Source organism: Bubalus kerabau, chromosome 17 (assembly GCF_029407905.1).
Source record: "Bubalus kerabau isolate K-KA32 ecotype Philippines breed swamp buffalo chromosome 17, PCC_UOA_SB_1v2, whole genome shotgun sequence".
Lineage (NCBI taxonomy): Eukaryota > Metazoa > Chordata > Mammalia > Artiodactyla > Bovidae > Bubalus > Bubalus kerabau.
The window spans coordinates 28,278,175-28,302,292 of NC_073640.1; the positions used below are offsets into that span (position 1 = coordinate 28,278,175).

Consider the following 24,118-nt stretch of genomic DNA (forward strand, 5'->3'; position numbering starts at 1 on the left):
TGGCTCCTCTGTCTGCCTCCTGAGATGATCTGAGGTTGCCCTGGGTATGGGCTGTAATAACAACAGCACAATCGCAGGAACAATGAAGCCAGAATGTGCCTACAGTTTACTTCAGTCTTGTTTGTTAGGATGGAGCTGGTGCGCCTGTACTGACAGTCAGGAACAATTAGCACAGAGTAGCTCTGAAAAGGAAAAAGAATTCACAAGGAATCGGTTATGGGTGAAGGGAAGTCGCCATCTGCCAGCGGGCACCAGTGTGTCGGTGCTTTGGGAGGGAAAAGGGGTGGGCTGGAAGAGATCCAGGGGCCTCTCTGCCCACGATAAAACAGAGTCGCTTCTCTGCCTGCCAGCATCACAGTGTCAACACATTCTGTGTGTGTCTCTCTGTCTCACACCCAAGGAAGTAGAAACAATTGACGTACAAACCCAGGGAAAGAAAGAACTCCATGGGCTCATTCCTCTGAAGCAGGGAAGCCTCCAGATTGCTGTTGTTAAAGCTGACGGTCACCTCTGTTCTCAATGCCTCCATACCTTGTCTCCCCTTGTCCTTCTTTCCCTCCCAAAGGGAGAGCCCCTGCCCTGCTTTAGGAGAGGGGTGGAGCAGCACCTCCGGGTCTTGGCTGCTCTGAATGGAAAGAGCAGAGCAGGAAGGGCAGCAGACCAAAGCAGAGGAAAGTACGAGGGCAGCACCTTTAGGTTAGAAACAGCTTCCACAGTTAGAAGCCACAAATATAAATGTATCCAACAGACAGGGCAGTGTTCCACTGACTCGCAATACTAGAATCAGGAGCTGCCAGAAATAAGTAATCTTGTCCACACACTATCAGTACTTCTGATTTCTGGCTACAACAAAATAAGGCCTATGTTTGTTTCTCTAAGATTTAGAATCTGAAGTGGGATTAGATGGAGGGAGAAAGAATAGCCAAGGGTAAGAAAAAACTTATTAATGAACAATAAGTGTTAAGTAACACCCCCTGTGGACGTAGTTTAGAATCTTTACTTAGTCACACAACATCAAGAATCAGCTAGTTCCAGGGCCTTGTGCGCTGTTCCATTACTAGGGCTCGTCTCACTCCACCCCCGCCTGCCACACATTCCACAATGCAATATAATCACTTAAGAATAGAATGTTTAAATGATATCTATTCAATAAACTGTCCCTGCTTCTTAATGATGTTGGAAAAGGAAAAAAAAAAAGAAAAAACAAGAAGGCACCAGAATCCAAACTCTTTGCAAGCTGCATGGTACCTATCTTCCCAGGGTGTTTTTGGTGAAACTTCGGCTGGGCTGCAATCTGCATCAGTGCGGACAGAAGTTGCAGGACTGGCTTGGGCATCTGTGTTGGAGTAGAAAGAGAAACCAAACACACGTCTGGCCACAGATGGATTCTGGCACATTTTAGATGCAGTTAAAAATGTCACGGTGTGCATAAGGAGCAGGCAAAGGAGTTTTCTGTGGGAAATAACGCCTGTAGGCAGAATAAACTGTCCAGTCTACTCTTGGGGAGGAGCACCCTTTGGTGAGAACAGAGAAGCTAGGGGGCCTCGAGGAAGGTGTTGGTTCGGAAGATGGAGGAGACGATCTTGCCCGTGGCGTTGATGGTGCCTTCGCTGTCTGAGCTGGACTCAGAGTCGCTGCTCCCGGAGTAGGCGCCCAGGCCCGGGAGGATGCCAATACAGACGGCCGCGGACGGACAGTGGATGGAGGGACTGCTCAGGGAGGTGCTTCCCAGAGACACGCAGGACGAGGCTTCTGCAAAAAAGCAGGTGGGACTGTTACTTCAGCACCCTTTTCCAGAGTTGATGGCCTGCTTTCCATGTGTTGAGGGCTTCACGTTTGGAAGCCTCAAAACAACACTATGCAGTCAACACTATCATCACACTCATCTCAAAGCTGTGCGCCTCGTTTGCAATTGAGAAAACTAAAGCCACAGCAGCGAATATTTTAAGACCACGTAAGATGTCACCAAGTAGTTGAGGCTCTTCTCGCCCAAGGAAACCCACTGTCATGGCCTCACTTCCATGACAGAAAGCCTCAACCTAGAAAACACAGAACTTGAAGGTTAGAGGAAAAGTTAAGGACTTTCCTCCACCCCTTCTTATTCCCTGTTTCAGCCTCATTTAATCACTGAAACAACCTGGTATGTAGGGATCCCCCATTTTGCTGATGAAGGAGGTGCAAAGACCCACCTAAAGTTAAAGGCCACTTAGAGTAGAAAACATTACACTAAGCCTGAATCAAAAGATGATGTTCTAAAACGTTCCCAGAGCTCACTACACAGTACGGCTGGAGTTCCACTCATTGTCTCCGGCTGACAAGCATACTATCTTCTAGGGTTTTGCCTTAACAAGCCCCTGATGCTACTGCTGCTACTAAGTCACTTCAGTCGTGTCTGACTCTGTGCGACCCCATAGACGGCAGCCCACCAGGCTCCCCTGTCCCTGGGATTCTCCAGGCAAGAACACTGGAGTGGGTTGCCATTTCCTTCTCCAATGCATGAAAATGAAAAGTGAAAGTGAAGTCGCTCAGTCGTGTCCGACTCCTAGCGACCCAACAAGCCCCTAACACCTCTGAAATGAGGAGTAAGTAAAAAAAAATACCACTGAGCAGCAGACAGAGATCTCAACCAGCCAGTACACACAGTTCATTTGCTCATACAGGAATTACCAATAAGGAAAAAGGAAGCTGCTATAGATAAGCAATGTGAAAACATGGAGATGCAGAAAAGTGACATGAGAGTTGACAATGACTGCAGAGGAGGTGGTAACAAGGTTACAAAAAAACAGGCAAATATTTACAATTAGTATCACAAAAGCTAACTTCTTTATGATATAAAAAATTATTCCAAAACCAACAACCAATCAACAACCACATAGAAAAGCAGACAGAAGACACAAACAGTTCACCAAAAAAGAAACAAATGACTCTAAAGCATAAACAATATGTAAGGAGGAATAGGCATTTATATATGTTGCTGAGGGAATGTAGGACAATGTGGCCATGTTCTTCACACTTAAATGATATTCACGCAACACTGCTGATAACAGAAACCAAAAGGTGCATTAATAAAGGACCAATGTAAGGGCCTAGTATCCAGCCATTAAGAAGAGTAGAGCATCTCTGTGTGTACTGGTATTCAATGATCTCTAAGATAAAACAACTTTTCATTCCACACTCTTTTGTCCCTTTTCAATTTGTTATTATGTGCATATGACTACCTAATTCACACAATTTTTAATAAAGCCAAATGCAAAAATTTAGAGAGTATCCTAGGGTACTTAAATAGGAAGGACAGCCCCTCTAGCTCCGTAACTCCTGTATTATAGCCAGGAAGGCTATAGAAGACTGACAGTCCTAATGACTCTCTTCTCCTTATCCACATTCTCTTAGACTTTAAGTCTCCGGAAGGTAAGGGCTCTTTTCTCTATCCCACCCCGTGGGCAGAGAGCAGGACAACATTCATAATGTGTGAGAACGCAGGAAAATGCATTACAGAGTTTCACTACAAATGGCTAGATTTTGGAGGTGGGAGTGAGGAGAATGTGAAAATTTAGGACAGAATATCAAACTGTATTTCATTCATTACCTGAACATTCATTGTATTATTATGCTCACACATACAATGACACTTTCAGCATTTTGAGAAACGTTTAAAAAAAAAAAAAAAAAAACCCTGATATCATAAGGGCATGAATCAGCTACTTAGAAAAGGAATTTGTGTGGAGCTATTCAGTGAGATGTATCATTTTATTAAGTATTTCAAGGGTGAATTGAATTTTCGGGTCTATCTTAGAAAAGAAGGGTCAAGTTCACAGCACCTGTGGAGGACTAGAGCTGACCTAAAGGAAAGATGGAAGCCAGCCACAGAAATGTAACCAAAGGGAATAGGGACCATGATAGCATTAGCAAAGTTTAAGTGAAAGAACCATTATCTCCCAATTATCTAGGAAGTTTCAAGAAAGAAAAGAGATGGCAGCTCTAACAAATTTCATTCCAAAAGCAGTTAAATGCCCACAGAGAACAAGATGGTGCCCTCTGATCTCACCCATTTGGTGAAGTTTCCTGCCAACTTCTGTATTTGCAAGACCACATTATCATACTAAACTGACGCTGAAAATTACTAATGGAGAACATTCTTGGGATTCAGACAGATGCGTGACATGAGAGTAGATGGGACCAACTTGTATCACTGGATCTGCTCAGAGCTTAAGCCAGTGCCTCCAGTGGGGAAGCCTGAATCTCCATAAGGACCACAGAGCTATCTTCTGGGGGACTCAAGGGACAAATCTTTCTATTGGCCAAGGTCAAGACTCTAAAGCTTCAGGCGACAGTCTTCTCACTGGGCCTTAGCTCCTATCAAGAGGATATTTCTTGTCCAGTTTCTAAAATAAGAATGAAAGGGTAGGAAGAAGGGCTTTAGAATAACAAAGAAAAGATGGCTCTTAAATACAATTTGTCTGCCTTTAGAGAGTTTAAAGAAGCCCACAAGTTTTCCTTTCCACTGACTGATGGAGATAGTTTCTATCAGTGTATAAGCACCAGATACAGGGCTCCCTGGTAACTAGTTGTAATACATTTAGATTTCTATTGACACTTCACACACAGTATATATACTTACCCTATTTAAGCAGCCACAATTTAGCAAGTTTCTTATATATTAAAAAGATCCCAATTAAAATGGAACTCTTACATCACTGATGGGAATATAAACTAGAACAACTTCTTAGTAGGACAATTCGGCAATATTTATCTAAACTACAAATGTATATCTGACTCAATAATTCTACTTGTAAGTATTTAACATGACATATTGTGAATGTGAAAAATGATGCATGCACAGGGTTATTTAATGAAACATCATACTAGAAAATGAATAAAAACAATCTAAATGTTCATCAATAAAAAAACTAAATAAATACACTATGGTACAACCATACTATGGATTACACAGCCTTAAATAGGAATAAAGAAGCTCTTTATGCATAAGTATGCTATGACTCCCAAGGTAACTAAGCAACAAACAGAGCATATGTTAATTAAGATAATGATGATGATAGGAAATGCAAAACAACATATGAAGTAATCTTACCAAAAAATCAAATTGAATTGATTAAGCTCTAGATCTAATTACCATTTTACACAAAACACAGGGTATAAAGGAATACCATGGGGATGCAATTAGCAAAACTAGAGGGTAAAAAACTCTACAAGACAGAGACTCAGTTTCTTTGCAAGTAAAATATAAAGGAAACAAAAATAAAGAAAAAGGAAGAACCCACAGGTTAAATGAAACTTAAAAGACATACTAGTCTACTGTTAAGATGCTGTAAGATGGCAATATTCCCAAACTGATCTACAGATTTTGAACAATTTCTATCAAAATCCCAGCTGCCTTTTTCATAGAAACTGACTCAGTTCAGTTCAGTTGCTCAGTCGTGTCCGACTCTTTGCGACCCCATGAATCACAGCATGCCAGGCCTCCCTGTCCATCACCAACTCCTAGAGTTCACCCAAACTCTTGTCCATCGAGTCAGTGATGACATCCAGCCATCTCATCCTCTCTCGTCCCCTTTTCCTCCTGCCCCCAATTCCTCCCAGCATCAGGGTCTTTTCCAATGAGTCAACTCTTCGCATGAGGTGGTCAAAGTATTGGAGTTTCAGCTTCAGCATCAGTCCTTCCAATGAACACCCAGGACTGATCTCCTTTAGGATGGACTGGTTGGACCTCCTTGCAGTCCAAGGGACTCTCAAGAGTCTTCTCCAACACCACAGTTCAAAAGCATTAATTCTTCGGCGCTCAGCTTTCTTCACAGTCCAACTCTCACATCCATACATGACCACAGGAAAAACCATAGCTTTGACTAGACGGACCTTTGTTGGCCAAGTAATGTCTCTGCTTTTGAATATGCTATCTAGGTTGGTCATAACTTTCCTTCCAAGGAGTAAGCGTCTTTTAATTTCATGGCTGCAGTCACCATCTGCAGTGATTTTGGAGCCCAAAAAAATAAAGTCTGACACTGTTTCCACTGTTTCCCCATCTATTTCCCATGAAGTGATAGGACCGGATGCCATGATCTTCGTTTTCTGAATGTTGAGCTTTAAGCCAACTTTTTCACTCTCCTCTTTCACTTTCATCAAGAGGCTTTTTAGTTCCTCTTCACTTTCTGCCATAAGGGTGGTGTCATCTGCATATCTGAGGTTATTGATATTTCTCCCGGCAATCTTGATTCCAGCTTGTGCTTCTTCCAGCCCAGAGTTTCTCATGATGTACTCTGCGTATAAATTAAATAAGCAGGGTGACAATATACAGCCTTGACGTACTCCTTTTCCTACTTGGAACCAGTCTGTTGTTCCATGTCCAGTTCTAACTGTTGCTTCCTGACCTGCATACAGGTTTCTCAAGAGGCAGGTCAGATGGTCTGGTATTCTCATCTCTTTCAGAATTTTCCACAGTTTATTGTGATAGCTGATCCCAAAATTCAAACAGAAGTGTAAAGGACCTCAAGTAGCCAAAACGATCTTGAAAAAGAACAAACGTGGAGGACTAACGATTTCCAGTTTCAAAACTTCCTACGAGACCAGAATGATCAAAGCTGTGTAGCTGGGGCTTCCTTGATGGTCCAGTGGTTAGGACTCTGGGCTCTCACAGCCGTGGAGCACAAACAAACAAACAAGTCAAAAGTGTGTGATGACAGCATAAGAACAGCTATACAAATCAATGGAAGAGAAAAGACAGTCCAGAAACAAACCCATACATGTTGTCCAGCTGATTTTCAACAAGTGTCACAATTCAGTGGAGGAAAGAAGTCCTTTCAACAAACTTTTGAGTCAAAAAAACTAACACAAAATGGGTCAAAGATCAAAATTTACGAGCTAAAACTATAAAACTCTTAAAAAAATGTAAGTGTAAATCTTCATGACCATGAATTAGGCAATAGCTTCTTAGATATGACTCTTAAAACAAGCAACCCAAGAAAAATAAATTGATGGCATCAAAATTTAAAACTTTTGTGCTCCAAAGAACACTATCACATGTTCTTTCTATACAACCCAGAGAAACAATATTTGTAAATCACCTCTCTGACAAATAGTCTAGCATCCAGAACATATAAAGAACTCTTATAACTCAGCAATAAAAAGAAAAATAACCCAATTCTAAAGTAGGCTCAGGATATGAGTATATATTTCTCCAAAGAAGATAAACCAAAGGTCATTAAGTACACAATGCCAACATCATTAGTCATTAGGGAAACTCCAATCAGAACTACAATAAAGGATCACTTCATACCCACAGGATGGGTATAAGAAAGACAGTAACAAGTTTTCTATTTTTTTTTCTTCTTTTTTTTGTGTGCCACATGACATGTGAGATCTTAGTTCCCTGACCAGGGATGGAACCCATGCCCCCTGTGTAGAAATGCAAAGTCTTAACCACCAGACCACCAGAGAAGTTTCTGTAATGAGTATTGATAAGGATGTGAAGAAACCGGACCCTCACATATACTGCCGGTGGTATATAAAAATGGTGCAGCGACTGTGTAAAACAGTTTGGCAGCTCCCGAAAAAGTTAAGCATAGATTTACTATATGACCCAGCCAATTCCACAACTAGGTATATTCCCAAGAGAAGTGAAAATAGTTGTTTACACAACTTGGGCGTGAATGTTCATAACAGCATGGGTCGTAAAAGCCCAAATGTGGAAACAACCCAAATGTTCATCCACTGATGAGTGGACAAAAATGAGATGTATCATACAATGGGATATTCAGCTGTAAAAAGTACTGATACATGCCACAGCATGAACTATGAAAACATGTTAAGTGAAAAGAAGTCAGACACAAAAGGTCATAGGTTGCATGAATCCATTTACATAAAATTTTCCAGAAAAGGCAAATCCAGAGAGACTAAGTAGACTGATGATTGCTAGGGCTGGGGAGAGGGAAGAATGGGGAATAACTGCTAATGGGCATGGGTGGGGCTTCATTTCTGGCATGACAAAAATGTTCTGGGATTAGACAGTGGTGATAAATGCACATTATTAAAAACCACTAAACTATCTCCTTTAAAAGGGTGAATTTTATGGTATGTGAATTATATCTGGATCATTTTTTAAAGCCATGTAAACCAAATACAATGTCTAATCCTTCCTTGGATACTGATTTTTAAAAAACCAATTGTCAGACCAGAATTCAAATGGCAGAGTAGCAGGATATGGAACTCACCTCTTCCCACAAATGTATCAAGAATACATCTATAAATGGAACAATCTCACTGAACACTGACAGAAAATCTCAAACACCTGAAAGGACAAGACAGATCTCCAGGTAACCAGTTAGTACAAAAGGAAAACGAAAAGAAGCAGAACAGGTCCTGAACCCCTGGGAGGGAGCTGAAGGAGAATAGAAGTTCTGGCACCCTGGGAAGTCCCCTCACCAGCAAGGAGGTCACCTGGGACGAAAAAGAGGCTCAGAGGAAAGCGCAACAACCAGTTAGTGGCAGGCAGGAGAGAGACTTACAGAGATGGTCTGTGCCACCATCCTGTATGCTCCAGCCTAAGACACATGTCTGCTGGTATGGATGGGAGCTGGGTGTTGGAATGCAGGCTTCAGAGGACAGACCCAGGGAGAGGACTGCTGTTGATTGTGCAGAGACAGCTTGAAAGGGGTAAAGTGTAGGGCACAAAAACCAGGAGTGTAACCGGAGAATCCTAGGCCACCAGAGAAGCTAAGCACCACTGTTAATCAGCATGTGAAAGAGAGGGGTGGGGTTGCCACTGCAGCCTCTTTCCCCACTTGCCAGCTCCTGCTTCCTCTTGCTCCAGGAGAGGCCCCGCCCAGGCAGGCTCCCGAGCTCTGGCCACTGCCTCAGCAGTCCTGGGAGTAGACGCTAGTGGGCTGCCCAACAGAGGTGGGGCTGAAATCACAGCTGAGCCCCCAGGGATCATGGGACTTAGAAAGCACAGCTGAAATCTTTCCCCACAACTGCACAAACCACAGATTTACACCTATACAGCGGGTTTTGTGAATTTAGTGTCTGTGGAACATCTGAATGGACAACTGCTGCTCCTGAGACCAGGGAAGGCTGGGGTCTGAGCTGCCTCCACAGCTCCCACAGAGGGTCCAGATGTGCAACTACGGCAGTTCTGGGACCTGACTTCAGTGGATCTGCATTGGTGGCTTTGTGAAAACAAAGCCTGAGAGGCGCCAGGGCCGACTGCCAGAATACCCACAGTTGAGGTGGGGCAGAGGGTGGTGCCAACGACAGTATACTTTGTGAGCCCACACAACAGGTGAAAAGTGACACAGCAGAGCACACACACAGGTGATCAGCTCTAACAGAAAATACTCAGCGACTCCTCCCCGAGTGGGAACACTCTAATTCCACGTACCTCACACCACAGATCAGAAATGCAGCTCAGGGGGCTTTCCCTGATCCGCCTTGCAATACCAAGGACACGGGTTCAATCTTGGGTTTGGGAAGATCCCACATATCACAGGGCAACTAAGCCCATGTGCCATATTTACTGAGCCCGTGAGCTGCAACGACTGTGCTCACATGTCTTAGAGCTGGTGCTCCACAACAAGAGAAGCCACTGCAATGAACAGCCCGTGTACCACAACTAGAGAGTAGCCTCATCTCGCCACAATTAGAGAAAGCCCATTCACAGCAACAAAGACCCAACACAGCCAAAAATAAGATAAATAAATAGATTTTTAAAAAGAAATGCAGCTCAGAAATAGAGCTGGGGGCTTCTACTCCAGCAACTAGGGAGCAGATCCTACCCCAGACAGGGCAATGACAACCAGAGAGCAAAAGGGAGGCCACGCTCAACATCCAGTGCAGGCTCCAATCACCACAATATCAATCACACCTCCTGAGGGGACAACGCCAACATGCACTAAGCAAAGAGGTGGCAGGCATCCAATACTAAAAACAGCCCTCACATCAAAAAAAAGTAAACCCACGCAGGCTACAAAGGGTTGTTCCCATATAAAAATAGGCCTCCAAGACTACAGTAGATAATTGCTTCTCCTAAACTCATAGAGCAAGAGAAATGTAAGTAAAATGAGGAAGCAGAGGAATCACTCCCAATTAAAGATCAAGAGAATTCCCCTTAAAAGAGCAAACAATGAAACAGACCTCTTCAGTCTGACAGACAGCAAGTTCAAAAAGGAGATAATGAAAATACTGAAGGAATTAAGAATATCAACAGAAATATAGATTACTATAAAAAGGAATTAGAAATGACAAGGAGGAGCCAAGAAAAATTAGGGAATTCATTTGACAAGATAAAAGCTGAACTAAAGGCTATGAAAAGCAGGATGAATAATGCAGAAAAATGAATGTGATCTAGAAGAAAAAATAATGGAAATCACTCAATTAGAACTGCAAATTACAAGAGAAAAAAAAAAAAGATACCCAGATACAGGAAGCACAGAGGGTCCCAAACAACATAAACCCTAACAGACCTACATCAAGACATATTATAATAAAAATAGCATAAGCTGAAGATAAAAAGAGGATTCTAAAGGCAGCAAAAGAAAAATAAAATTAATTACAAGGGAACACCTATAAGGCTATCAGCTAATTTCTCTATAGAAACAATGCAGGCCAGAAGGGAATGGCAAGATATATTTGAACTCCTGAAAAGGAAATATCTGCAACCTAGGATATTCAACCCAGCAAGATTATCATTCAGAACAGAGGGAGAGAGGAAGAATTTCTCAGATAAGCAAAATGTAAAAGAATACAGCAATACTAAACCTATCTTAAAAAAAGAAATGTTGAAAGGTCAGCTCTAAATAGAAAAGTACTAAGAACCTATAGGGAGGAGAAAAATCACAATGGGAAATAAATCACTTAAGACATTACACAGATTTTAAAAAATTTAAAACTTTCTCTGAAAGCAATTGTAAGCACAACAAACAGCAAAAGGATGACCATGAAGATGCAAAAGAGGACATCAAAATCATAAAATGTGGGAGAGGAAAGCAAGAAAACATGGATTTTTTTTTTCTATAATGTGTTTGAGCCTACTTGACCACCAGTCTAAAGCAAGTAGATAAAGGAAGGGGTTAACATACTTGAAAAACAGGGCAACCACAAATCAAAAACCTACAACAGATCCACAAAATCCAAAAAGAAGAGAACATAAGCATAATGGACAAAAGAAAAAACAAAAAACAGGAAGAAGAAATAAAATCAACAGGAAAACAAAGTTTAAAATGACAATGAATAAATATCTATCAATAATTAAATGTCAGTGAATAAGTGCTCTATCAAAAGACACAGAGTGGTAGACTGGATTAAAAAAAAACAAAAGCCTACAACATGCTGCCTACAAGAGACCCACTTTAGGGCAAAGGACACCCACAGATTAAATGTGAAGAAATGGAAAGTTATTTCATGAAAATGGGAATTACAAGAAAGCAAGGGTAGCAATACTTGTATCAGACAAAACAGACCTTAAAACAAAGGCTATAAAAGATAAAGAAGGACACTATACAATGATAAATGGATCAATATAAGGAGAGGATATTACACTTGTCAACATGTATGCACCCAATATAGGAGCACCCAAATACATAAATAACATAAAAAGGGAGAAATTGATAGGAATACAGTAATAGTAGGAGACTTAAACACCCCACTCAACATCATTGGACACATCTTTGAGACAGAAAAGGCAACAGAGATCCTAAATGATACAACAGAACATTTACACTTAATTGATATCTTCAGGACATTACATCCCCACAAAACAGAATACACATTCTTTTCAAGTCCACATAGAACATTCTCTAGGATTAAACACAAAAAAGCTTGAACAAATTTACAAGTATAGAAATTACTTCAAGCATCTTTTTTTTGACCACTGCTGCTACTGCTAAGTCACTTCAGTTGTGTCCGATCTGTGCGACCCCATAGACAACAGCCCACCAGGCTCCCCCGTCCCTAGGATTCTCCAGGCAAGAACACAGAGTGGGGTGCCATTGCCTTCTCCATTTTTGACCACAAGGGTATATAAAACTAAAAACCAACCACAGAAAAAGAAACAAGAAAAAAAATTACAAGAAGGCTAAATAACATGACTAAAAAACCAATGGATCAACAAAGAAATCAAGGAAGAAATTCAAGAAATATCTTGAGGCAAATGAGAATGAAAACACAACCACACAAAATCCATGGGATGCAGCAAAAGCAGTTCTTAGAAAGTTCATAGCAATATAGGCCTTCAAGACAAGATAAATCAAACAGCCTAACCCACCACCTAAAAGAATGAGACAGAGAACAAACAAAACTTAAGTCAGCAGAAGGAAGAAGATAATAAAGATCAGACAGGGAATAAATAAAAGAGATTTAAAAATAGGAAAAAAAAAAATCAATAAAACCAAGAGCTGGTTCTTTGAAAGGGTAAACAAAATTGACAAACCCATGGGCAGGCTCAACAAGACGAAAAGAGAGAAGACCCAAATAAACAAATAAGAAATAACAGAGGAGAAATCACGATAGATACCACAAAAATACAAAAAACCATAAGAGAATACTATGAACAATTATATGCCAACAAATCTGACAACCTCAAAAAAACGGACAACTTTCTAGAAACATACAGTCCACCAAAACTGAACCAAGAAGAAACAGATAACTTGAACAGACCAATCACTAGAAATGAAACCAAATCTGTAATAATAAAAACTCCCTACAAACAAAAGTCCAGAACCATATGACTTCACTGGGAAATTCTACAAACATACAAAGAAAAACTTACACCTATCCTTCTCAAACTCTTCCAAAAGACTGAGGAGGAAGGAACACTACCAAAGACATCTATGAAGCCATCATCCTGATACCAAAACCAGACAAAGACACTACCAAGAAAGAAAGTTATAGGCCAATAACTTTGATGAATATAGACACAAAAATTCTCAAACTAGCAAACAGAATCCAAAAACACATTAAAAAGGTCATACACCATGACTCAAGTTGAATTCATTCCAGGGTCATGACAATGGTTCAGTGTATTGAAATCAACGTGATATACCACACCAACAAAATAAAGGACAAAACCAACATGATCATCTTAATAGATGCAGAAAAAGTATTTGATAAAAATCAACATCCATTCATGATGAAAACCCTTGCAAAATTGAGTATAGAAAGAACATATTTCAACATAATAAAATGCTTTTATGACAAACCCACAGCCAATATAATATTCAATGGTAAAAGCTGAAAACCTTTCTGCTAAAAATCTGGAACAAGACAAGGATACCCACTCTCACCACTTCTCTTCAACACAGTATTGAAAGTCTTAGCCACAGCAAATGGGAAACTAAGATCCCACAAGTCATGTGGTATAGCCAAAATAAAGAATACGAAAATAAAACTTTTTTAAAAAAAAAAAAAAAGAAAATTGGACATGTTAAAAACTGAAGGTACATAATGGGGTTCATCATACTATTATCTCAATATCTAAATATGTTTTAAGTTAGCTATAATAAAACTTTTTTTAAAAAAAGAGCGTATTTGTAATTGCCTATATGTGAAAGTTGGACTGTGAAGAAAGCTGAGCGCCAAAGAATTGATGCTTCTGAACTGTGGTGTTGGAGAAGACTCTTGAGAGTCCCTTGGACTGCAAGGAGATCCAACCAGTCCATTCTAAAGGAGATCAGTCCTGGGTGTTCTTTGGAAGGAATGATGCTAAAGCTGAAACTCCAGTACTTTGGCCACCTCATGCGAAGAGTTGACTCATTGGAAAAGACTCTGATGCTGGGAGGGATTGGGGGCAGGAGGAGAAGGGGACGACAGAGGATGAGATGGCTGGATGGCATCACTGACTCGACGGACATGAGTCTGAGTGAACTCCGGGAGCTGGTGATGGACAGGGAGGCCTGGCGTGCTGCGATTCATGGGGTTGCAAAGAGTCGGACACAACTGAGCGACTGAACTGAACTGATACACACACAGAATAATCTGGATATACACATATATCCAGATAAACACGTAAAAAAATGTATTTCCCTCTGGGAAGGAGAATTGGATGGAAGAGTACATATAGGGAGAAGGAAAGTTCTTCACTGAAGATCCTTTTCACAAGTAAATTCTAGAGCAAAAAGGTATCAGCAACAGCCCACCATTATTGGACTTCAGTGGATATGTATTTTAAAATATCCATTAATTTTTGAAAGAAAAAATATATTTTAAAATATCTTTTTTTAAAAGAGAAATAAATGTAACCCCTGTTTCAATGACGACCCTTTGAGTTCAGCTCAGAGTCTCAATTCCACAGGAAGTCAGAAGAACTGAAAACACTCTTGAATTTCTTATCCCTGATTCAGTCCTGAGTAACTCACTCTCACTTATAACTTGGTGCCACTTAATACAGTACCAGATTTGATCACATGAAAGAAACCACCAAAGAAAGTGTACTCTTTGGAAACTATTTAGCCTCTTGGTCCAATCCAATCCAACCAACAGAAGGAGCCAGGCATTCTACCTCTCACTGGTAGCCAGCCAGGTGAAATGAAGAAACTTGACATTTAAGGGAGAAAGAGAAAAACTCTTTGTGAGTAGAGGTTGATATCACCAGGGCTTTGGCTTTGTTAGCGCTCCTGAGAGAACATAACTGTCATTTATCAGTTCCATGGTTTCTAACATATTACTTTGTTGGGCAGCTGATATAATCCTAGGTTTAAACCCTGCATGGTTTAAAATGGCTTGCTGAGTTTAGGTAGGTTTGCTCGGGGATACACACGTTCCTCCACAGATACAGTGCATTCCAGCCTTTTACCATGGTTCATGTGTATGATGGGTAAAGAATGATATGAAAGCTGCCACCCACCTTGATTCTTGTCATCTGGGTCAGGGTCAGATTTCAGTCTTTTCACACTGTTTCCACTCTCTGAACTGTAACAAACAAACAAAAAAATATGTGATTTGAGCTAGGTCAAATCTTAGGGAATCAGGAGCTCCAAAAACCATTTTATATGGGTTTTAGGTAGCCTCAAGAAGCTGAGGTGATCTGAAAGTCTTCATTTCAGCTTCTTAATCTCCTTCCAATTATATTATTTTTTTAATCTATTTTTTAATTCAAGGACAATTGCTTTAGACAACAATTAAATTATTGTTATAAAGAATTTAAACCTCTGACCAATTCAAGGGGTGAGGTATTACATCCTCAAGTATCACTTAAACATCAGATTCTTTATTGTCATCATTCATCTTGGTTAGAACCACAGATGGATTTCAAGAATATCTAGACATGCTTATAAATGACAAAAATGTAGTTATTAAAGACTAAAGGAAATATCTTTAGTGACATGCTAGAGAGTCTGAATGTCACCCAAAATACCTTCACTAAAAGATTATCTAAAGAACGTACTTCTCTCACCATGCAGCTCAGAAAATGCACAATGTTCTCCAAGTCCACCATTACTACTAATATATGTAATGTTTGTAAATTTGTACCTATTAAACAAGTTAGGACAGTGAGGAAAAAAAAAGAATGCAATTCAAAGAGGAAGAAAATGGTCCTAGAGGGAAGGCCTTAATCCCAAAAGGAAGAGATGGTGAACAAAGAAACTGGCCAATACAAATCTAGACAAACATTGTCTATATAAAAAACAACATCTAATTTTATATATAGTATTATACATATTAATATAGTATATTATAATATTATAGTATTAAACATGACTATACTAAAGTCCTGGACAGCATGTAAGGAAGGAAGAAGGTTATTGTGGCTAAAAGTTCTAGGATCTATGGATAATTCTGCAGGCAAGTAAGCTATTTACTTTATGGTTTTGCTAAGTATTCCTGGTAAATTGCCAACTTAAGGCACAAAAGAACAGAAACAGAATACATAAATCCAAACTAATAGAAAAAAAGAGAATTAAAAATTTTACAATTATAATCAAAATTTTAATAAAAAGAACATAAGGAAAAGAGTTTTCAAGAAAAAAGACAAATAACATTAGATAGTAGAAACTGCAGAGTTCCTTGGTGGTCTAGGATTCCAGGCTTTCACTGCCATTGTCCACATTCAATCCCTGGTCTGGGAACTGAGATCCTGCAAGTCACGTGGGATGACCAAAAAATTAATTTTAGAAAAGACAGTAGAAACTATACAAAAAAATCCCAGTAAGTCCAAGCCTACCTTTAAAGAGAGTTTAACAGATGATTTCAAGTCAGCTATTTATGATTAACTAAAAACTTAACAGAAGCATAACAAACAACTTAGAAGATTTACAGTAAAGGAATGGAAAGAGTCCGCATAGCTAATACTAACCCAAAGAAGGCTGGAGCACCTATATTAAGAAAACAGACTTTAAAAACAAAAGTATTACAAGGGATAAGGAGGTTAGTTTATAATGAAACAAAGTTTAAATCACTACAAAGAAATAACAATCCCAAACATCTATGCTTCTAATTAAAGAGCTTAAAAATATATTCAATTGACTCTGAAGAAAAATCAAGAAATCATTACAATAATGGGAGATTTCAAAATACTCCCCTCAAGTACTAATAAAACAAGCAGACAAATACGTAAAGACACAGAAGATTTGAACAATACAATCCACAAGTTTGTTTTGTTGTACCTACATACAACCCAGAACAATCACATAACACAAATTCTTCTTAACTTGGAACATACACAAAAATTAATCTCAGGAAAAGGTCACAAAGCAAATCTAATTTCAAAAGAATTAGTACATATAAACCACAATGCAATTAAGGCAGAAATTGGCTGGATGGCATCACCGACTCGATGGACAAGACTTTGGGTGAACTCAGGGAGTTGGTGATGGACAGGGAGGCCTGGAGTGCTGCGATTCATGGGGTCGCAAAGAGTCGGGCACGACTGAGCAACTGAACTGAACTGAAAGACTCATCGGAAAAGACCCTGATGCTGGGAAAGACTGAGGGCAGGAGGAGAAGGGGACGACAGAGGATGAGATGGTTGGATGGCATCATCGACTCAATGGACATGGGTTTGGGTGGATTCCAGGAGTTGGTGATGGACAAGGAGGCTTGGTGTGCTGCGATTCATGGGGTCGCAAAGAGTAGACACAACTGAGTGACTGAACTGAACTACCTCAGTATGTTTGGAAATTTTTAAAAATGTCTTTAAGTCATGAGTCAAGAAAGAAATCAAAATGGATATTTAAAAATACTTACTTGGAAACAGAAAATTGTATACAATGAAAGGTGAGGAAAAACTATAGTTTTCAGTTCAGTTGCTCAGTCGTGTCCAACTCTTAAAGCGACCCCATGAATTGCAGCACGCTAGGCCTCCCTGTCCATCACCAACTCCCGGAGTTCACTCAAACTCACGTCCACCGAGTCGGTGATGCCATCCAGCCATCTCATCCTCTCTCGTCCCCTTCTCCTCCTGCCCCCAATCCCTCCCAGCATCAGAGTCTTTTCCAATGAGTCAACTCTTTGCATGAGGTGGCCAAAGTACTGAAGTTTCAGCTTTAGCATCATTCCTTCCAAAGAACACCCAGGACTGATCTCCTTTAGAATGAACTGGTTGGATCTTAGATGCCTATAACTGAAAAGAGCTGAAAATTAATTAGTTTGGTATCTGACAGTTGTTTGTAACAGAAATAATAAAAATATAAGCTTGAGAAAATAAAGAATATTTCAAAGAAGGAATGTAGAAGATATTAAAGAGCAAAAATAAGAAGAACTAAATCCAAAAGGCCTTTGAAAAGGCTAATAAAACAGACTACCTTCTCAAGAAAATAGTCAAAATAAGAATAAAAGTACAACTCATCAATATTTGGGGTGAAAAGGGGACAAGAGCAGTTAGATAAATAAAGAATACTGACAATTTAGCTAATGCATTCGAAAAAAGACAAAATGAACAAATTCCCAGAAAATACAACTAAAAAAACTGCCTCAAAAAGATTTGGAGAAAAGTAGATAGTCCTATAGTCACAAAATAAAAAGAGGGGCCCAAAGTGATTTTATTGAGTTCTACAAAACCTTCACAAAAGAACACTACTATCTTATACAAACTGCTCTAGAAAACAGAAAAAGAAAGAACACTCCCTAAATCATTCTGTGAAGTTAAATTTAATTTTCACATCAAAATCAGATAAAGTGGGGGAAAAAAGTACAGGCCAGTCTCAATCATGATCAAAAATGCAACAACCTATACAAAACATTAGCAAACCAAATCCAGCAAAGATTAAAAGAAAGAGAAAAAAATATATCACTGCAAGTTGGGTTTATCACCAGGAATGCAACATCAGAAAAATCTTTATTTTTTTCACTGTAACAGTAAAGAAGAAGAATTTATTTTATCAATTCAAAAGTAGGAAAAAACTGACAAGATTTAATAATTCATGGCTACAAAAAAAAAAAAAAAAAACCCTCTTAAACTAGGAACAGAACTATAAATACCATCCTTAGCAGTGAAAAGTTATAAGCATTCGGTTTAAAATTAGACATAAAACAAGGATGTGCACAGTAATTGTTCTAGTATTTTGCTGGTGGTCCCAACCAGCTCAATAAGAAAAAGGAATTAAAAGGTATAAGGAAAAAACTCATCATTTAGTGACCTTCTACATAAAAATTTCAGAGAATTCACCAATAAATTATTACAGTTGATAAGAATTATCAGTAAAGTTAATAAAAGTTGGGTGGCTGGATACAAATATACTAAAATCAAATGCATTTTTATTTACCAGCAACAAAAAAAGATAAAATACCTAGGAATAAATCTAATCAAAGACATGTACACAATCTTTGAAAAAAACAACAAAACTCTTAAGACTTTACTGAATGACTTTAACTAAAGGAAACAAACAAATGTAGATATAAACCATGAATAAAGGCTCAAAAACATAAAGATCTGATTTCTCCATAAATTTATCAAGCAATTTAATAACATTCAATAAAAATCCCAATAGGGACTGTTAAAGAACTTAAAACTACATCTAAAATTTATATAGAAGAATGAAGTGGCCAAAAATAGACAAGACATCCCTGAGAAGAATGTACCTTCTATCAAAAAAATAAGTTCTGAGAATATAATGTACATTACGATGACTATAGTTAATGATATAGTATTATATATTTGAAAGCTGCTAAGAGTAGATCTTAGAAGTTCTCATCACAAGAAAAAAGTGTGTAACTATGTATGGTTGTGTAACTATGTCAACTAGACTTATCGTGGCCATCATTTCACTATATATACATATATATTATCAAATTATTATGTTGCATATTTGAAACTGTTATACATCAATTATATATCAGTTTTTTAAAACCGACCATCTTAAAATTAAATATATTTGACCACTTTATACTGTAGAAAAAAAATGTTTAAAAAAAAAAAGCCTGTGAATTAGTAAGAAAATTACAAATAACCCAGTAAAAAAAAAAAATGACAAATAAATGAATAGATCTTCTAGGACAATGGGACACATGAATGGCAAACCAACATATAAAATGTCAACTACATGTGTTAGCAGGGGAATGCAAATTAAGACCATAAGGAGATACTATTTTATAAATCACTTTATTGCTGTATATATGTTATCCCCTAGGGTAGCAATAAGCCACATGGAGTCATTTAACACTTAAAATGTGACTACTGTGGCTAGGGGACTGCATTTTAAATTTCATTTAATTTTAATTAATTTAAATTTACATAGCCACAGGTAGTCAGGGGCTATCATACTGGACACATGACTCTAGAGAAACATGCACACATGTACAAAGTTTACATGGACAAAGTTTGTCCTTGGCCCATCAGCACCATGTGTCATAGTTCAAACATTCACTCACAGGAGAATGAACAAAGTTTGATATCTCAAATAATGTACTATTATACAGCAGTGAAAGTGAATGAATTACAGCTGCACACACATATACACAAAACTGTTTTAGTCACAGAAACAATTTGAGCAAAAAGCCAAATTCACAGAAGATGGTATACTGACAATGAAATCATTTTTAATAAAGTTCAAAAACAAGCAAGTTATTATATGGTTCGTGAATACCTATATAGGAAGTAGAGAAAAAAAACTCTACTAAGTAAAGAAAGACAAAAGAATGATGAACTAGACTAAGGAAAGTGGTGTGAGGATGACAAGGCAGGGAGACAGAATGGGGAAGAGCACAGAGGCAGACTCGGTATCACTAATGTTCTAGGTCTTAAAATGAGTGATGGGTTCACAGGTTCTTGTTTTATTACTATGCTTGCTTCTCTGGTGGCTCAGTCAGTAAAGTGTCTGCCTGCAATGCAGGAGACCTGGGTTGGATCCCTGGGTGGGGAAGATCCTCTGGAGAAGGAAAGGGTAACCCACTCCAGTACTCTTGCCTGGACAATCCCATGGATGGAGGAGCCTAGTAGGCTATAGCCCATGGGGTCGGCAAAGAGTCAGACACAACTGAGTGACTTCTCTCTCTTCATACACACATCAGGCATCAGACTTTCACTGAGCATTAGAGTCATCCACGAACTTAGACTCCCAGACCTCACTCCATACTGAGCCAGAATCAGTGTGAGGCAATCCACAGGATTAACAAACTCCCAGGTGACTCTAATACACCCAAAGCTGGGTAGATTAGGAACACCTGCCCCAGGAGACTCATTTATTACCTTGCGGCACAAAACAACAATAAAGGATTATCTAATAAAGGGTGGTAGGAGGGGCTTCCCTGGTGGCTCAGATGGTCAAGACCTGAGTTTGACCCTGGGTTGGGAAGAGCCCCTGGAGGAAGGCGTGGAAATCCATGTCAGTATTCTTGCCTGGAAAATCCCCATGGACAGAGGAGCCTGGGGGGTACAGTCCATGGGGTCGCAAAGAGCCAGACACAGCTGAGTGACTAAGCACAGCAGCACAAGGACTAGGAGAGATACTCACAACACCCATTCTGCTAGAAGCCAAGACACTGGAGACACTAACTGACTACCTAGAGAGCCCCCTCTTGGTGCAGCCCAGTACAACCGATCCAGGTCCAAATCCCCACAGATACTGGACCAGGCAAGCAAGTTTATATGAAAAGTTGAAAGGAACAATCCATGGCTTGGGTAACTGGCCCTTTTCAGGCCTCTGATAGGCCTCCCCTTTGCTACTATGCCATGATGACATTTTTACATGTAAACAATGTTGCGAGCAATGTTTCCAGGAAACTGTTCCAGCATTTAGTGTTTTCCAAACCACAAAACTCCATCAAGGCACTTTCTTCAAAACATGTGGCTGGCTGCCAAAATACCATATTGATTTTCCTAACAGACTGCACTTCAGCTTAGTATCATTTTACTTATAGTAGTTGGTCAAATTGAAATGACCAAATTTAATCACTTTGGTGCCATTTAAGGGTTTGAAAGAAGAGGAACAAACAACAGAGAACTTACCAAAACCTCTAGCAAGTGCTGCCACCCCACATCAAACAAGCAGAGTCCCAGCCAGGTGTGTAACCCTATCACAGCTGCCACCTTCTTACAGATTTCACAGCCTTTGACCCAGCTCTTCTCCCAGCCTGGGATGTTCCGCTCTCCTTGTCTGCCTGTTAAAGCCCTCATGCTGCTGCCTGCCAAGTCGCTTCAGTCGTGTCCGACTCTGTGCGACCCCACAGACGGCAGCCCACCAGGCTCCCCCATCCCTGGGATTCTCCAAGCAAGAACACTGGAGTGGGTTGCCATTTCCTTCATAGTCCTACCTAATCAGTCTCCTTGCTAATGCCTTCCTTAACTTCCCCAACACAAGTCACATATACCCACTCCAAGCAGTTATTCCTCCTCCCTGCTCTCATTCAGTTCAGTTCAGTCGCTCAGTCATGTCCGACTCTTTGCGACCCCATGAATCACAGCACACCAGGCCTCCCCGTCCATCACCAACTCCCAGAGTTCACTCAGACTCACATCCATCGAGTCAGTGATGCCATCCACCCATCTCATCCTCTCTCATGCCCTTCTCCTCCTGCCCTCAATCTTTCCCAGCATCAGGGTCTTTTCCAATGAGTCAACTCTTCGCATGAGATGGCCAAAGTACTGGAGTTTCAGCTTCAGCATCATTCCTTCTAATGAACACCCAGGACTGATCTCCTTTAGAATGGACTGGTTGGACCTCCTTGCAGTCCAAGGGACTCTCAAGAGTCTTCTCCAACACCACAGTTCAAAAGCATTAATTCTTCGGCGCTCAGCTTTCTTCACAGTCCAACTCTCACATCCATACATGACCACTGGAAAAACCATACATAGCCTTGACTAGATGGACCTTTGTTGGCAAAGGAATGTCTCTGCTTTTGAATATGCTATCCTCCCTGCTCTCATTACACCCTAAATCCTTCCACAGAACTTGCTACCTTGTTTGCCTAGAAACACAGATGCTCAAATGTTGAATTCCACCTCTCCTGTTACTTTTTGACTTTGAACAAAGGTTCTCAACCTCTGAGATTCTCAGTCTCTGTACTTCATAGAGGAATAAAATATCACCTGCACTGAAAGTACTTAAGTGTCCAATGAAGAGTGGTTATTATGTTGAACGAACAGAGACACAAAGGTCAAAGGCGTCAGAAAACACCAAATCTGACAGGGGAGCGAGGGAGGGCCACCAAGGAACTTCACCAAGCCTTGTGCTTAGGTAACTCTGTGCTGACTACCATTACTCTGGCATTTTGGGGCACACAGTCAGAGGGAGATTAAAGTCGTGTAAATGCGGGCTGACCTCTTATGCTTCACAGCTCCTGCCAACAGCTTTGCCTGGGAGAACTTGTTCTTGGTTTCTATGGGTTTCACAGCTTTCTTCTCCACTTCCTTCTTGTTTTCTGAAGAAATTCCAACCTTGTTGAGATTACTGTGAGTTACAGGTTAAGGATCAAACTAAGCAAAAAGAAGAGCTATAGCAGGACAGTGATAACTCAAGACGTGGAAGGCACCTGTAACTCACGAGCACTTCAGCTCTGCCAATGGAACGTTTGCCCTACTTATTTAAAAAACGCCCTCCCCAGACTTTTCTTCCAGTCCAGTGTTTAGGATTCCGTGTTTCCACTGCAGGGGGATGGATTCAATCCTTGGTTGGGGAACTAAGATTCCACATGCCAAGAAGCACTGCCAAAGGGAAGAAAAAACGCCACCCCCCCTTTATTCTGCCAGTCAAATCCAGCTGATTTAAAGAGAAATGAAGATGACTAGGAGGAAGATGGCAAAGCAAGCCCAAAATAATACAGAGAAGCAAATTTTTTCCCTTTGATTCCCAAAGAAAATCCTGAGGATGACCAGAACACGTGCTATTACCAAAAACATGGCCTATATCATACTTGGGGAAAACGAAGATCCTGAAGAATCCAACAGAAAAAAGTATAGCTTCCCTGAATGCAGAAAAATTACTTGCTTTTCCCCCTAAGGATAAAATAAAATTTTGCAGAGTGTCCTATTACTAGTAGTATTCAGCTTTAGATATTATGAAGACTAACTCCTATTCTGCGGATGTAAGACAACATCAGAATCATCTTAAGGCTCATTTAAAAAACAGGGTCCCTCCCCTATCCCAAACCTACTTACTGAATGAGGACTTCCAGAGGCCCAGGAACCTGTATTAAACATTCTGAGGGTGATTTTAATGAGAAACCCCTGTGCATAGACAACACAAGGACTGAAAAGCTGTTTAAAAGCATAAAACAACCAGTTCACTTGTTACATACTGTTTTCAAACTTGATTTCAACCTATGGCTCTCAAGGTTTGTCAATTTCTTTTGTTCTCTTCACCAACTCCCCCCTCTCCTTCCCTTTCATGCTCTCTCACAAGGTATTAGTCAATAATAAGTACTGGAACATGGTGCAGTTCCTTACTTAAGATGCAGTGGTGCCTTGCTGGAACAGCAGCGACATCTAGTGCTCAAGATATCCAAGACTATGTATTATCAGCCCAAAGGAGTGGAGGTGGGACTATACGGTCTAAGCTATTCCTGTATGTTTGAACAACGGAAAAACTGGGTACCAGAAATTAGGAAATTTTAATTTCTAATTCTACTGTCTAATTTTCAGGCACTCAATTCTTGTGGGACCCATTTATCTTAAACATTTGTAATATTCAACAGGGATTATACTTTATACTCAGCATTATTCTGAGTTTCATCTATTTAATGTTTT

The 24,118-nt window shown here is 39.9% G+C and overlaps 1 protein-coding gene across 3 annotated transcripts in view; it reads right to left on the bottom strand.

The window, feature by feature from the left end:
• Positions 1-975: 975 nt before the first annotated feature.
• Positions 976-24,118, bottom strand: part of PSME3IP1 (proteasome activator subunit 3 interacting protein 1) — a 348,568-nt gene continuing 325,425 nt past the window's right edge. For all 3 annotated transcript variants that reach the window (XM_055553909.1, XM_055553911.1, XM_055553910.1), the window contains 3 exons: positions 22,695-22,824; positions 14,846-14,910; positions 976-1,752 (listed from right to left, as the gene is read on the bottom strand). In XM_055553909.1, the coding sequence (XP_055409884.1) occupies positions 1,535-1,752; positions 14,846-14,910; positions 22,695-22,824 (413 nt within the window). In that variant the 3' untranslated portion in view covers positions 976-1,534. The remainder of the gene's footprint in view (positions 1,753-14,845; positions 14,911-22,694; positions 22,825-24,118) is intronic.